The sequence below is a fragment of the Meleagris gallopavo genome, chromosome 3 (genome assembly GCF_000146605.3).
Source record: "Meleagris gallopavo isolate NT-WF06-2002-E0010 breed Aviagen turkey brand Nicholas breeding stock chromosome 3, Turkey_5.1, whole genome shotgun sequence".
Classification (NCBI taxonomy): Eukaryota; Metazoa; Chordata; class Aves; order Galliformes; family Phasianidae; genus Meleagris; species Meleagris gallopavo.
The window spans coordinates 43583934-43600955 of NC_015013.2; the positions used below are offsets into that span (position 1 = coordinate 43583934).

The window sequence follows — 17022 nt, forward strand, 5'->3', positions numbered from 1 at the left end:
AGATGTTGTCCTAAGGGACATGGTTTAGTGAGGAAATATTGGTGGTAGGTGGACGGCTGGACTGGATGATCTTGGAGATCTTTTCCAGCCTTGATGATTCTATGACTCTCTGATACATTCCCTATGGCCCAACAGCATCTCTTAGCACGGTGTTTTGGATCTCTGCAGCTTTACGGTGCAATCTGAGGTCAAATACTTTGCTGATGATGAATACTTCTATTTTTACAACATCTCATCTCACTTCCTCCCACTAACCTATTTAGGAGGCAGCCACAATGGAGGATCCTGAAGCAGCTCTCTATAGCACTTCAAGTTTTACTAGCAGTGTATAGCCCATGCTTCTTCATATTTATATATTTATTTACAACTGGATGAGATGATTTAAGACCCTCTGGGCCAACATGTTACATCTAATATAGTTATCGTACATAATATGAATGGCCACCAGATGATGTAATCTTTGGGGCCTTTAGATTTGCTCCCCGTTTCTCACATTATACACACCGGTCTGATCAGCTCCTAACAAGGAACAAACCCCATTTGTTATAAATTCCCTACTGAGTAACTGCGAGCAGTGACCGAGACAGCGTTTCATTTTTGAGAGCAGGAGTGTGGTACCAATTCTGACACAAGACAACAGGCAGGCTTGACAAAAGTTAGAAGTGCGCGTACTTCTGTTAATCCGGTCACAAATTTCTCTCGCTCCAGCTGCCGGGTGCGATGTTCCTCCGACTCGTCCGGGGAATCAAGAGACAGAGACTCCAGGAAGAGGTTCTCTGTGGCGCTGCACCTATCGCTCTCCTTCAGCTTGGACAGCGACCGGTCATCAAACTGAATGGCATCTGAGTCAGAGTAGGATCTTGATCCCATCGGACGGGACATATGGAGGTTCCCCTGGGTCGTAAATGGACGAAGGTTACTCTCCTTCTGGTCACATAGAAAGCCCCCTCCTCTTCGTGGGCTCACTTCTTTCTGAAGCTGGGAACAAAGCAGATTGGAAGGAACAGCAATTATTCATGCAACGTATGGCGCTATGCATTTCTTATCCTTCCCCAGGAGCAAGGCAATGCAAAGAGCTGGAGGGCTGGCTGAGATCACTGCATGGCTTCAGGCATTCTGGCTTTGCTCCCTTGGTCTTTTTCCAATGGGAGATGGACATAGGACTTTGATGCTATTACTCACAAATGATTAAATACATATTTACTTTTGATTATTTACACACATCTTGCTTTACCTATATACATATATACACTGCATAAATGCACACAAAATCATGCATCTACCTGTAATCCAATTTTTAAAGGGACTTCTAAATTTTTAAATTAACTCAACATTGTTATTTAAAAGCAATCCTGATACAAGATTGTACTGTGGAAGAAGTACAACCCAAAGAGTGAGTGACTTTGAGTGTCATCAAAACAAAAATAAGTTTTCCTCTGACAAGCAGTATAAGACTTGCGCTTTCATGTACTCATCTTGTTTACAGAGGCAGAAAATTTCTCTTAACAAAAGGCAAAAGCTTTGTTTTAGAGATGGTTTACTCCTAATGCACAACTAGAAAACGGACTATTTCTAAGAATAACAAATTTTTAAAGGGAGGAATTAGGCACGTAAAGCATTTTTTAAGAAAATACTTTTATATAGAAGGACCATCAAAGTTATTCACTCTACAATTTGCAAAAACTGGATGAAGAGAGGACCAATCGCTATTGACACTGAACTAGCATCAATGTTAGAATTAGGTTATATGATCAACTTTTGCTTTAATTGTAAATACAATTTATAGTGGGTGAGGTGAATGGTACATTCAAACACAATGAATGACAGCAGGAATCTGATACAAAATTCCCATGATTTCCTAGAGCAACCTGCTAAGGTTACTGAGAATAACCTGCAAATGTAACTCATTTCCTAGGTTCTTGGGGACTGAAAACCTACAAAACAGTCTTCTAATGTTGTATTCATATAAAAAAAATAAACCAGCACCATACTGCCTAACGTAGATCAAATGCAGATTTTAGTCCAGGTCCCAAATTGCGGAACTTGCACAAAAATATGAGTGTATCTTCAGTGTTTTGTTTATTATTCACAAAATTCAAAGTGTTTTATTAAAAGGAGCTAATTTAAGATGTCCTATAAAGGTACAGTCTGGAGGGTGTATCTCAAGAGATCCCGGAGTAAACCACCATCCCTGTGGTTTTAAATATTTATTGGTGAGATCTGCGCAGAATTAGGTTTAGGAGCACAGTGGAGGGAGATTCACTAAAGGAAAACAAATGACAGCGAACTTGAAAATATAAAAATAAACCTCTGAGCTCAGAAAGAAGTAGGTCATCATGTTTTTTTATATGCAAGTGGTACTCCTGTAACTATCCAGAGTAAAGTATTTGATATATTTTATACATTGATGTGAGCTTCCCTCTCACATCATACTTGCATTATTCATCAGCTATGTTAAAGCAGACAGGCATAAAGCATTAGTAGGAAATTTGGCACACATGCTTCAGTTATCTCTTAGACTCTGTTCAAATATACACACTGGTGTAGTCTCCTCATCCTCCAAGTATCACCATACATGGAATACAGACAGAAAAACACTGAGGAGAAGGACTTCAGAGAAATACTAATTGCTCCCACACAAAGGAGGGCATGACTGCAATCTGAGAGGATATTCAGCAAAAGCCTGCAAATATTTGGAAGCTTCCTGTCACACAGGGAAATGTTTGATTATAAGCAAAGATGGGATTATGAAGTCTTGCAGGCAGATAGCCAAGATCTCAAGTGCTATTTCTGGTCATCTTGTCCTCTGAAATTAGCTTGACATGATATTTTTTATTTTTCATATCTATTGCTAATACTGCGTACCACTCTTGCACGGTAAATATATAGTGGGACTGCAGAAGATTCAGAATAGTAAAAGAAGAAATCAGCTCCAGGGTTAGTTAAGATCTATTTTGAAGATCCTCTCAAGATGAGACTGAGAGGTTGCGTCAGGTTTGAAGAAAATTAAAGGCTAGGTACTATTAGCAGGGATTTCTTTTCTCAATGTGCCTCATATTCCCAGGGAATAGACTAGGCAGTCTTGAACAAGGTTAACTCCCTCAGGCTACTGAGGAGACACTGAAGAGATCATATTAAAAAATACACTTCACAGAGACAGCAAGATAAACATCCAAAGAAGTACCAGTGACTCTAAGCAAAAGTGTATACCCATGCCCTTTGTACACTGGGAAAATTTTTAACAATCACTTAATTCTCATTTTGCATGAAGCATCCAAAGAAATTCAACAGTTAGAAATCAGCCTAGTTAAATGGGGAGATCTCAGCCAGTGAAACGTGGGAACAAGATGACTGATGAAGAGCTCAACTACACCCATTCTTAGCTCATGTACATCGGTTATTTTATCTTAAGAGACACGCTAAAGTTCTGCATCATAAGGCATTGTAAGGGTTAGTTCACAAAGCAGCATGGAGTATTCTCAAAAACTCACTCAGATGAGCAGCATATCACTTATTGATATTTTGAAGAAACAAAAATAATCTTTCTTGGTTTGTAAAGCTTTCATATTGGTCAGCACCTACTCAGATCTGTAGAAATACCTATGGAGTACAACATTCACTTAAATGCTTCTCTGAGGATTTAACAGCCATCACTTACAATGAGTTTTAGTCTTGTACTCGTAATATTTATAGCCTGGTGGCTTTTCTCTTCTTATTGCAGCCCAAGGGTGAGACCATGAGACACAGACAAAGAACCCTTTTCAAAAACCAGCCATGAAGTTACACCACGCTTTCATCAGCTTAACATGAGAAGGCACTTTGTAGTTCTTTCAGGCAGCACAGCTCCCTAGAAGCATGCACAAATGTGATGCAGTTCCATTTCTGATGTCCTAAAGACAGGAAGTATTCAGTTAACTGAACACCCACAATTTCAGTTGTTTTTCTTACTCTTCCTGGAATGCATGACTCAGAGATGAACACAGTTCAGTCAAAAGTGGTGTATTATTTCTCCATTATTAAACTTGATTTTTCATTTTTAATTTTTTTTGTGTGGCTTCCAGCCAGATAATAAATCCATTAAGCGTAATTTAAATCAACATTTTCAAATCAAGCTCTAATACTAAGCAGATAAAAGTGCAGACAGGAGTGAAAAACAAGGGCATAGGTATGCAATTATCAGATTTGCAAATGACAACAGAGGTGTGCGCAAAATTCATGTGACCAAGGTCAGAACTGTCTTCCAAATACAATACATTGCAAACTGCTTATCTGCTATCAGTCAGGGCTCTTCACAAATAGCTACAGTAGCTGTATCTTTGGTGGCAAATTCACAGATGAACAGACTTTTCTGGCAGGAAGCTGTATATCCAACCTTGAATAACCCTGCGCGTGGGATTGAGTGTTTAAGCACGAAGGGATGCACATAAGCCTTCAGAGAATCAACGTGACCATGCCTGTACAGGGTAATGGAAATGAAGCAGGAAATGGCCTTTAACCTAGAGATGATTTCTCATAGGCTTTACAGGGATTATGAGCATTTCCCCTTTACTCCCTTGTGTATGTGAATTGTTTTGTATCTTGGGAAACACTGATGTATCCAAGGAACCAAAATTGCTCCTGTGCTATTTCTTAAAATATTTTTCCTTTAAACCGTTCCTTGACCTTGGTCTGAGTGCAGTAATAGTGTAATACCTCACACTAGCAGCCAACCATTGCCGACCCCAACTCCAAAGCCAACTCCTCACCTGCTCTATTCGCCTGAGCAGCTCTTTCTTTTGGCGTTCCCATTCTCGTCGGTCTCTATCAAGCCTGTCCAGGAGTTCCACTTTTTCTCGGTTCCAGTTCTTCTCACTGTGCTGGATTTGCCAGCGGAGGTCCATCACCACACCGTGAGTCTCAGCCAGAAGCTTCTTATGCTCCTCTCTTTCCCGTTTAAAAGCTCCCTTTGCATCAGAAGTGAGGCCTGTTTCTCCTAAGCTGCTCTCATTCTTCCCTTCCAGCTGCCATTAAAACAAAATGTTATTAGGACATCAAACTTTCTCAGGTAAAACCCTGTCTCAGGAAAGGAATTTGTGTTAGAGACTTTCTGCCCGCAACAGCCTTCAGCAGTGTGTTTCTGTATACCTCCTGATACCTCCCCACCAGAGACTAGCACAAAGAGATGTACTGACATCATGTCCTCTCATCTCTGCAGATCACGGTAACTAAATACATTTATATGACTGTTAGTTGATGATGCCTTCTATTCCTTCTCTTTTATTTCATGCTGAGGGATCAACTCAATTAGATCAGGATAGCTGGCTCAAAGTGGTAGGATCATTGGAAAATATAGTCGTGGTGTGCTGGAAAGGGGTTTCCAACCCAACCCCATACTTCTAGCTCTTGGCTTTGTTCTGTTTCTGACAAATCTCAAAGGTCGGAAATTGCATAGCCTCCCTGGCAAATGTGGACCATTGCTAGACTGTGGTCAGAGTGAAAAAGGTGCTCAATGTCATCGTGTTAGCTCAAGAGAGGGAATAATTTATCCCTGAAACTTGACCTTTTGTTTATAACTCAGTAGATGTGTAAATGAGTCAGGATGGGTCTGGCTCTGCAAGCAGCCAAGAAAGAAGAGCACTAAAAACTCATTTCTACCTCTGAAGTTGTCTTCAAAAGCAGAGGTAGCAGGTTTCCTAGGAAACATGCTCCTTTAGCAAGAGGGGAGGACAGCACTTTCAAATTGTGCTAAGCAGAATGTAAGCTCAAACTGTATGAACAAAAAGAAGTTCAGACTGGATCAGGGAGTGGAGCTTATTTGTCTTTGGAACAGCCTTCCCAAATAAATGGCAGGGAGGCCATTGCTTGAGTTGTTTGCTGGGCTGCAGTGAACAGCCTATTACAATCACATGCGTTACAGGGAGATCTTAAACACCTGCAACTTCTACCACTGATTTCCAAAGTCAGTTATTTTCAAACCAAGCAAGTAACCATAAAAATCAATTATAAAAAAGCAGCACCCTATAGACAGGTTGGATGGGGCTTTGGGCAGCCTAATTTAGTGAGAGATGTCCCTGCCCATGGTGAGGGAGTTGAAACTAGATGATCTTTGAAGTCCCTCTCAATCAAAACCATTCTGTAACTCTATGGATGTTGTCATTATACTATCATTTCTCCCTTAACCCGTTTATACAGTGTAAATTTGTGGAGCCAGAATAGTGCTGAAAACATTTGACTCCACTGTGTGATATTCTGTACAGACACAGATGCTAGATGCTGATGGGCCTCCGTCTGCAACTGTTCACACCTGTAAAACTTTCCTGAAGGTAAATTTGACAGCAGAGAAGCATTTCACTCAGTATTAACTCCAGAACTCAAGCTTCAGTAAACAAACCAAAAGGTAGGTACCAGACCTAGAGCAGAAGAAATATCATCAACTATGTGGAAAATCTTTTAAAAAAGCAGAAGATATTAAGATTATTGTAAAGAAGGAATTCAGCTGGAAAGATTAACAGGTTAATTAATTACATATTACTGATTTTTATTTTATTTTTCTTTCCTTGAGTTCATTGTTTTACTGATGCTCCCGCTCAGTTAGTAGTAAAAATCCTATTGACATGGGTGGCACTGGTGAGCAGGTGGGTGCAGGAGAACTGACCAGCAGATGAGGGCATGGAGACTGCCCACAGCAGTCCCAAAATTATTTTGCTGCCAACCGCAATGCTTCTTTCCTGCCCTTTGGCACTAGTGGAGTATATAATCAATGGATATACAGATGGTATAGTATATCCAGGAGTTTAGCTGATGTAATTATCATATTGGAGTAGGAAAAGAAAGACACTCACCCTTATCCTGGGCTCACAAAATAAACTCCAGTGGAGCGGATCTCCAGAGAGATCCTTCCTCACTGGCAGACAGCTCTTAAATGTGTCTAGGAGAGATGGAGTCAGGCTCCACCCCTTCCGGCAGCACAGGAGAATTGCCTTCACCTGTGCTCCCATGGCTGACTCATTGCTCGCCTCAGGTGATTAATCAGAGGTTCAGGCCTTGATTCAGCAGCCTCATAGAGTGGAGTATACCCTACTTCTACGTTCCTTGTCTGTAAAGCAAAGGCAATAATTACTTACCATAATATATTATGTGATAAACTCCAAAATAGTAAGAGACTCTAAAATGACATAAAATATACAGTTTTCTTACATCTAAGCCTGACAAAGAGCTACTTAGGACTTGTTTATTCACCTTTCAAGGACCGTTAATGCCCCTGCAGACTTCTTGTCTTGCAATAAGGAGCTCTTAGCAGGTGTTGCTGGTGTGCCTGGAGTAAATCCAACCAGACTGGAGTGCCTGGTCTCCACCAAACAACTCTGCTGTCTCCTGGGGAATAATGCCACTTTCAGTATTAACTATAGCTAAGATGCTAATTTGCCAGACATACAAATGTCTGCAATAAATTCTTTAGCCAGCATGAAGCTCAAAAATACTAAAAGCAAACCCATACATAAAACAAATGCTCTGTTGCAACAGAGTTTGTATGATTACCCTATAAAGCAAATTCCTTCTTCCATTTTTTTTAATCTAAAAGAAAAATAAATAGCAAAACGTTGAACTCGACTTATATTCTTTCTCCACTTATACCACTGACTTCTTCACCACCACTGAGCAAATTCTCAGCCTTTCAGCTAGCAAACAAGAAAGGCAGTGCTCGTGAGGCCATGCTGCCTGCCTGCAAAGAGCAGGAAAGCCAATAAAGGCAAGGAGGCGAAAGAATGTGTTTCAGAAGAGCAATACCAGGAATGCCTGGCTGTACCGGAGTGCCTTGCCCAAGCTACCACTGTCAGTTATCCTGTGTCAGATCATTCATCTAGACCAGAGCCTTGCTGCTTGCTCCATTTGAGAAGAATATATTAAGTACAAAGATAAGTCCAAAACCAAGGCAAACGAGAACAATTTCCTGCTGTTCTATGATTTGGGATACAAAACACTTCCCAGTTAAAAGTGATGCCTTTACACTCAGAAGGCGGTTCTCAGTGTCTGGGGAAGGCAGAACAATGCTCCTGGGGAGTCCTTCTGTCGCTGTGTTTATGACAGGGCTCACATCAAAGAGGAAGGGTCCATTGGTGGCTCCTTAGCACGAAAATTTAAGTCCTAAACCTGCTGACTGGTAAGGTGGCTGGATACCTCTCCAATAACTCCATGGCTTATGTTCCCCCTCAAGGATCCCCAAGCTTGATTATTGGTTGAAATCCTAGTGAGGGTCCATGTCCTTATGTGCCAGTTCTCAGTACATGTGCTGGGTTTGCTCATAGTTCCCAGAATACTGGGATTTTTCATTTCCACCAGCTGGGGGCTGACAATTATTGCGATTCTTTATTGTTCAGACTTACCAAGATTCCATATTAGGAGCAACCTCATTATTTATCTTAATTATGTATCTTAATCTTATCTTAAAAACAACATCTAAAGAGCCTTCTGCCAAATAAGATGTACATTCATTTCTGAGAGCCAAGACTTTTACTTTAATGATACACAGTGCTAAAGCACAAAAGCAGCAGGGAACAGTACATTATCAACTCGTGTATGCAGTGCTTTTGTAACAAAGGAGTTTTCTTCCTTCTTTTTGCTCTTTCTTTCCTATACAGAGTTCAAGCATTAAAATGCAAAATCATTGTCAGTAACCATTAATTAGGAGGTGACTCTTGAAGAAAATGCTCTTGCTAATTGACCTACGGCTTCACAAAAAAAGGTGGAAAACAGTGGCAGTGCATACAAAAGTGGAGACTAGAAAGGCCATGATTCTCTATGGGTTTGTTAGGGGCTGGACAGCCCTATAGCCCCCTATGGTGGGAGTGCTGCACAGCCTGCTGCTTCATCACTGCCAATCAAAGTGACAAAACGACATCCTGCAAAGCCCTCCTATCCTCACACCATGGCAAGCTTGGCTGTTTAGCTAAAGCTGTTAGTCCACATGTCGGCACAGAACAGAAAAGTCTGTTAATGTGACTATATGTAATGCTGATATTTTAGGTGTTCTTTATTAGCTCTTCCCATCTCAAACATAACCAAGAGCAAAACCCCCATGTTTTGAATCATAATCATTAGTTTGAGTCAATTCCATACTTATAATATTTGTATTTCATGTTTATAATATTACTATTTTTATGTTTAGTTTTCTAATTGCTTCCTTGTAATTGTGAACGCATACCTCAGTGGGACACAAGCGCTGTTAGCACTATCCCCGTTGACATTCTTATGATTTACGTGCTCTCTCTTTGCTGCTTCATAAGGGACCTCTTTTTACTGTCAAATATAAATGCAGTTTGGGGAATCTGCTGAGGAAGTTAGTTTTATGTCTTAAATATTGATCAGTTTTATTCTTTTCATTTGCTTGAAAAAAATGCAAAAAGTAACACCCACAGCTCAATAGTTAGCATACGTTAGAGATTATTGCCAATAGAGGAGTGGGGATGGCAAAGAGCCTGACAAAGCCACGAGAAGGAATGGTATTAATCTATCTTGTCTCTGGGCAGGGAGAGCAGCACTGTGCAACAACCAAAATGGCAGCCCCGAAGTAAATCACTCATGCAAATACAGAACATGCGAGCTTTAAATTGGCAGTTAATTATCAAAGTAACTTTCTCCAGGTTTTGTTCTTCATTGCCACCTCTAATTTAAGGTAAAACTGTCATCCAGGTTTTATTCTGGGAGGAACAAAAATGGCGATTGATTTTGCTTCTCTTTTCAAGTGACCTGCTCTCTGGAAATTTGCATGCACTAAGAAGCAGCTGATCTGAACTAAAAATTTGAATCTATTGAGAGAAAACTGCTAAAATGAAAGCTTCTTTCTTCATTCTGGGGAACAAGTTTACAGTACCTGAACAGAAAAATAAGTGCTCACATGTCAGCTCTGTGCGTCAGAGTGAGTCTCCAGACAGTGCTGCGATGTTCAGTAAATCTTCCTAAATAATCACCCTCTCAGCAGCAAATACTTTTATTATATCTGTCTTCTGCAGAGAAGTTCTACAATTGCAAATCTTTTTCTCAAGATCTGAACTTACTCTTTTCCCCACTCCTCCCTTTTTCAAGTATGGTAAATTAGAGCTCTTAAGCCATCAGCTTTGGAAATGAACCCTTGTGGATTTTTTGATGATTTTGTTTGTTTGTTTGAGAAATTGTACATCTTCACTGCACTGCAGCACCTGGCACAGATTTTATATACGTAGTTCTAATAATAACTTAGAGCTATAGCATTCTCTTCAGCAGGGTACCACCCATCACTAACAGTAGATTTGACTGGCTGGTTCGACACTACGAAACTGATCTAATGCTTCAGAATTGTTAAGTCACTCTTTTCTCTCATGCATCAAATACTGCAGTTTTTTATGTGCCAAGGCACAGTGATGAGATAGTTGTCAGCATGCCTACACCAAGACATTCTTTCTCCTATAAATGCCAATAAATACAGGCACCTGCAAGTCTCATTACTGTAGCTGATACATTACCAGCCAGCTGTTCTGAGAACATATAGTTAGAAGAGTCTCAGTTCCTTCATTTTTACTTACATTACACAGTATCTACTAACAAGCACTCATACTGGGACAACTGGAACCCAAAAGGCAACTCATGACTCAAAGCATTGCCCAGGCTTCAGCGGGGCTTTCAGGCACCAAGCAAAAATGAATAAATATAGCAGCTCTTTTGACTCTCAGAGAGTCATGAAGTGACTCCAGCATCCTTCCAGGGTGCTGGACGTCAGGCAGTACCTGTTCCAGATGGCACTTCAGCTCAGTCATTTCCACCTCCCAAGCTGCCTTGTCCAGGGCATACTGCTGCTGGAGCCCCTGGCGCTCGCGCTCATCGTCTCGCAGCTCCGAGCGGAAGTCATCCAGCAGGCCCTTCACAGCACTCAGCAGCTTCCGATTCTCACTTGCCTGCCAGAACAAAGCAAAATATATTTTGTCACCAGATGCCTTCAGCCTCCAATTTCATCTGCAAGAGGAAAAAATGCCTGCACATCCATTGCAATAACAATGCCTTCTGTGCCTACTTTTTCTTGCTCGCCCTAATTCTGAAGCACCCATGCAAAGATATGAGTCACACTGAAAAAGGCGCTATGTACCTATCTGGATTGAGGCCATCTCTAATAAAGTTCTTTTAATACAGTAGTGTTCGTCTCATACATACACTCATGGCTCAGCATCAAATCTCAAGTGTTTTCAAACTACAAATTGCGAAAAGCTTTTTGTATTATCAGACAAAATTACACAGGGGAAAACATGAGAGGTTTTGATTTGAGTATCTTTGCTAAGGTGTTTTCCTAGTCTGGACCTCAAACTTATCCTCAGTTCCAAGCAGCTACACATAGGTTAGCTCTGCAACAGTACCCACTTTGATACTGAAGTCACAAATGCCAGGTAGGTTACTTTCCCTCCTGCAGAACAGGATCAAAGCGCAGATCTCATTCATGCTTTGTTGAGAATGCCTTGCTCATATTGAAAATTGCTGTTGCACTAGCCAGAAGCAAAGAACAGAGCCAAATTAAAAGTCTAGCCTAGTGATGACATCTGATCTTGGCAAAAATACCAAAAGACACAGATGTATATGCATCCAGAATCTCTGATTTTTTTTTCTTAGTTTTGGCATAAAACTTCTGCAAATTCTGTGAAGATTTGCAAAAACTGTCATTTTGATGTTTTTAAAAGATTCATTCTGGATCATTAAACGAAAGGTATCCTCCAAATTTTTTTTGCAGCAATTGAGTTTGGAAACAGAAATGGGTAACATGATTTCTTTATCCAAGATCTTAATCAAACGCTCCCAGCAAGCCTCTCAAAGATCAAGGAGCAGCCAGAGATCGTATCTGACAAGTTATTCTGAATAGAAAAGACTTTTAAGAAAATTATTATTGATTAGCAGGTACGTGAGCAAAAAAATGGGAAAGCTTACTCAACAAACTCAGCATTTGATCACCTAGTTCTTATGAATGCACTGGTTTCCTTGGAAAAATAAATTAGCTGTCTTGATTCTTAGATGATAGTCTAATTCACTCTATTATTTATTTATTTTGCTCAAGTGGAGGCTTCCTGCAATTCCTCTTTTCTGATATGTCATGAAGTATAAACACAGGGACTTCAATGCAGGCAAATCCAATAAACAAGCATACAAAAAAATCTAAATAGTTTTTAAAGCATTTTTTTCCCCTAACAATATCACATACAGCATACTGTGCGTACAACTACGTCGATCTCATGTGCTGACCAGATTTTTGACATCACTGACCCCACCTCATCCACTTCTGTAATGACTAGTGAGACACGCCGCAGAACCTTTTTTTGTTCTTTAAGAAACAAACAAGCAAGTGTGCTCTACTTTTTCCAAGCCATTTGGTTCAACAGCAAAAAAAGAAAAAGCCAGACACAGGGAAATGACTGCAGGTGCTCACTGACTGACGTATAATTTGTTTGGGCTAATGAAATGTGATGGTGTATAATGTGAGGTTTTATAAGAAACAAACTCACAGAAGCAGAATTAATTCCATTAACATTTAATGCCAATTAGCAGTTTGCTACTATACAGCAGCAGTCTTCATCATGCATATAAGATCTCCTACTTTGCAATATGTAATGAGATGTTATGTTTTCACTATGAATTCTCATTCTGATACCCAATTAAGGCTAGATTCTCCAACCAGCTCAAGTCCGTTGTGTAGTAATCAGAATAAGAGCTCTTTTGAAGATTTGTCCTTAGTGTCACAGTGGGAGCTGCTGGGTACTAAGTGCTTCAAATTCCGGCCTCACTCGCTTTTGAATATTCTGACCCCACATGTTTATGAAGTACTTTTATTCAGGAGCCACATTCTGTGCTTTTGGTTCGCTTTATTTGGCAAAGTAATCGAAAGGCTGCACAAGGGAAATGAGGCAGAAGAAAAATAAACCCAAATACAACTGAAGCAAACTACATCCCTCATTCCCATGCATATATTTTTTAGCTTTGGAGTACTGCAAAATTAGGTTTTGTGAGGAAAGAAGTGACAGACTAGTACAGAGAGGTGCCAAGAGAGTCTCATTACAGGTTTATAGCCTACTGTGATGAGGACACACATTATTTCTAGAGGTATTACATCACTGTCACTTTTATGAAGACAAGTACCCTGGGTGCCCCCTGGGCTTGCTGGGATTTTAATTAACTTGCCAATATATATCCAATTTTGGTTGCATACCCCTAATTCCTGCAGAGATGTCTCCTTTGCATGGCTTTGTATTTACAATTTGAATTTGGAGAGTTCTGTGAGACTATTTTTTTGTTTTGCCAATCTGAGAGAACAGATGAAGTGCTTCTGAGACAATGTGTTTTGAAATACAACATTTACATCTAGACATGTCTGAGATTTCTGCTGGTGAAACTACCAAACAGCTTCTGCATAAGACCCATAGATACCAAACAAAGATTGTTACAGTTTTCCTGTTCCTCCCAGAGATGTCATGCAGGCAGAAGAAATGGGGCATGACTGTAACTTCCTGGGCAAGCTACCATGCAAGGATCTGCCTCTGTAGTACTGACCAGTTACTGCAATTTCAAGAACAGAGAATCTGAGAGACTCACAGCTGGTCTAGGACAGAAGAATTACAGAAGTCTTGTTGCCTCCACGGCCCAGATTTTATAGGTGAAGGGAACAACAGCTGAAAACAAATAAAAGCTAAATGTAGGAAACCTCAATTAAATTGCAGAGTCTGGTATTACAAACTGTTTAGTAGAGCACTCTATCAGAAACACAAAGTCAGGAGCCTAAACAAGCAAACAAGGTCTGTGTGTTTCTGTACTGTCAGAGATCAAAGAATCACAGAATTGTAAAGACTGGAAGGGACCTCTGGAGATCACCCAGCCCAGCTCCTGCTAAAGCAGATCCCTACAGCAGGTGGAACAGGAAGGTGTCCAGGCAGGTTTTGAATATCTCCAGAGGAGGAGACTCCATAACCTCCCTTGGCAGCTGTTTCAGCACTCTGTCACCCTTGTAGTGAAGAAGCCGTTCTCACATTCAGGTGGAACTTTCTTTTTCTGGTTTGTGCTCTTTGCCCCTTGTTCTGTCACTGTGCATCACCAAAAAGAGCCCGGCCCCATCCAGTTGACTCCTGCCCATTAGACATTTATAAGCCTTGATATGAGCAAAAGTGAAGCCACATCTTGTTGCAAATCATTTTAGAATATTTAGGTCTTATTTACTATTCCTCTGGGCTTTTCCTTTACTATGCTTTGAAAACAAATACTGCATGAGCACAAAAAGATATAATTGGGGGTTTTCTTGACCTCCCCCTACCATCACCAATATATGAGTGTATTGCTTTTTAATGCTTTTTCCACTGAAACACAAATGTATAAACTCTTCTTATTACTTCGCTTATCTTACACATCCAACATACTTTTCACTCCTTCTATTCAGGTGTACCAAAGCACTTGCTTTTCTGCAGCCAATTCTCCCTCATCTCTTACTACACACATTGAAATGCTTATTTATAGCAAGCCCATAACAAACCCTGATTAGTTTGCTTGTCTTCTGACCTTCACCAGACTTCCTTTGTGGTTCTTGAACCTTGCCATTTTCTTGCCTAACACCGTCTGCAATGTGCCCCTGCTATCAGCTAATGGAAAACACCACCTCCATGGGGAGCCACATAAATGTCCTAGACAAGTATTTTCCTTCAAGTTAAGTATCACAAATCACAATAATATAAAATCAGAAACTGCTTTTTTAAGGTCTTGGGGTTTATAATTTTTCTCAGAGCAATTTCACTCTCCGTACATGGTAAGAAAGTCAGCAACAGGAATGTAGGCCGAAAATACAAGCCATTAAATATTAACATTAAATGTTAAAAATAAGAATGGATTACCTCAAGTTACAGGAAGCCTTTTCTTTTTTCTGACCTAGTCCTGTCAACTACTCCTAGACTATTTCAAGATTTCCTTCCTAATGTAAAACAAGCACTGATGCATTTCATCTTGAAACTCATCAGGCAGAAGCAGCAACTTACGGCTCTCCTGAGTAGCGGCAGACCTTGGAGACTTCCAGCTTCACCACTCACCCTGAGTTCCCCATATAAACACTGCTTGCTTCCAGCTGAAAGTTGAAGGGACTTACTGAAGACCTCCATACCCCTAGATGGTTTTTTTAGGGCAGTCTGACCAGACAGTGTTGTACTGGGAAGTGAGTGCTGCTGAGTCTGCTCTTCAGAAAGGATGTGCTCTGGGTCAGCTGATACTCTCAGAGCTTTTGGACCTTAGATTACACAGGTGAAGTGATTTCTCGCTCTAGTTTTGTTTAGTTAATGGATGCATTAACAAGCTTGCATTTTGGGATCACGTGAATTAAGTGGAGCTGCCAGTTTTAAGAGAAAACCTGCAACGGTGTAGAGCAAAGTCCAGGTTTTTGAGGTTGCTGAGTGAGGGGAAGGAAGTTTGCAGGGCCAAACTATCCACCACAGCAGGACAGACAATTCAAGTCCAAATGATACTGAGGTGCTCGAGGAGAGCCTTGAGGGCATGGGAGGTGCATGCTTTTTTTGTTCTCTAGTGTTTTTAATTCAGACAGAAAGCGTACATGAAGATACACCTCAGATTAGTGAGGTTGGTTGCAGTGCAGCTTATGCATCTCCAAAGCACCAGTCTAACCTTACTAAGGGACAGAGATTTACTGCTTGCTGTGTATCTATTAGACCATAGACAATAAGTAAACAAAATGTATGTCATCCTGAGAGTCTGGAGAATTCAAGACAGAGAACTGAAATGAAAAGACACCATCCTCAGAGCCTGTAGTGAGACCAGCAAAGTAACACAGTCACAGGGACACAAGTGCCTGAGTGGTCTTGCTGTGGAGTGGGGCTCCCAAGTCAGGGGCTGGACATACATTGAGCATAAGGAATAAATCTTCAAAACTTTTTTCATTTGTGTTTTGTACAGAGTTCTTGTTCCATTCACCTTCTGACTGCAAAAATATAAAGTGTATATGAACAACAGATAGAAGCCTTAACTTTGTCCCCTTTGTATGTGTACTGCTATTGGTAGGACTGCTGGTATACTCAATGCAAAAAGCTGGCATATATGGCACGTAGGCAGGGCACCGGAGATGTCAAGGAAAAGTCAGCATGATTTGCTTTTAGGTATCTAAAAACAAGTCCAGTGACAGGAAGGAACTTTTGCATTGCTTTCTCATCATCTCTAAGGAAAACATTAAATATACAATAAATAGTTTCTTAAATAATTTAAAGGAAATAAAATCACCTCTACTCACTAAAAGCTTGACAGTAGAATAGAATAGATGTGCTCAGAAAGATGAGCATGTGAATTCTGCAAGCTATCACATACTGATAGATGTTTCTGGGCAAACAGCCATAGGAGGAAATAGGATTTTTCACCGATAGCATCTGCCAACAGGAGAACAGTAATCACACGACTCCTGATTAAATATAAATATAATGGACAAAGTCCATTGTAATTGCTGTGCAGCTAGCAGGATTTTTACAAGTGTGATTTTAGGCGACTTAGCACAGCAACAGAAAAAAATGAATTCCCTTGGAACATCCACACTTTCCATTCCTAGGATACGTTATACAAGTGGTATGGTACCTGCTTCTGCTGCTGCAGTAACTCTGCAGTCTGCAGCTGTGGTCTGTGATCCGCACTCTCTGCAGTGGGATGCTGGGAGAAATCTGTCAGTGCAAACACAACATCCTCTTCCTCCTCCTCTCGCTCCGCATCATCCGCCTTCTGCTCAGACTGAAAGCCAAATTCTGGGAGGGCTTCAAGATGCTCGATCTGAAATGCAAGAGATGGGACACAGCAACACTCTCTTTGCCAGTTACTTAGGTAGAGAGAAATGCAGTATGGTGGATATAGTCTGCCATGCATCAATGAAAAGCCACACAGGACACTATGTGTATAATGAAAATGTAGAGATCAGGGAGTATCCCAATCTAGCACTTCATATTCTCTACTATGTTAGCAAATCATTTGCTACCAGTAGTGACTGGAGATGAATTGATTGTAAATTACCCA

General features: G+C 40.6%; 1 protein-coding gene across 1 annotated transcript in view; it reads right to left on the minus strand.

Moving 5' to 3' along the window:
- Positions 1-17022, minus strand: part of MTCL1 (microtubule crosslinking factor 1) — a 49566-nt gene that overhangs the window by 12421 nt on the left and 20123 nt on the right. Inside the window, 4 exon segments of the mRNA XM_019613939.1 lie at positions 673-978; positions 4746-5000; positions 10740-10907; positions 16594-16782. Coding sequence (XP_019469484.1) covers positions 673-978; positions 4746-5000; positions 10740-10907; positions 16594-16782 — 918 coding nt within the window.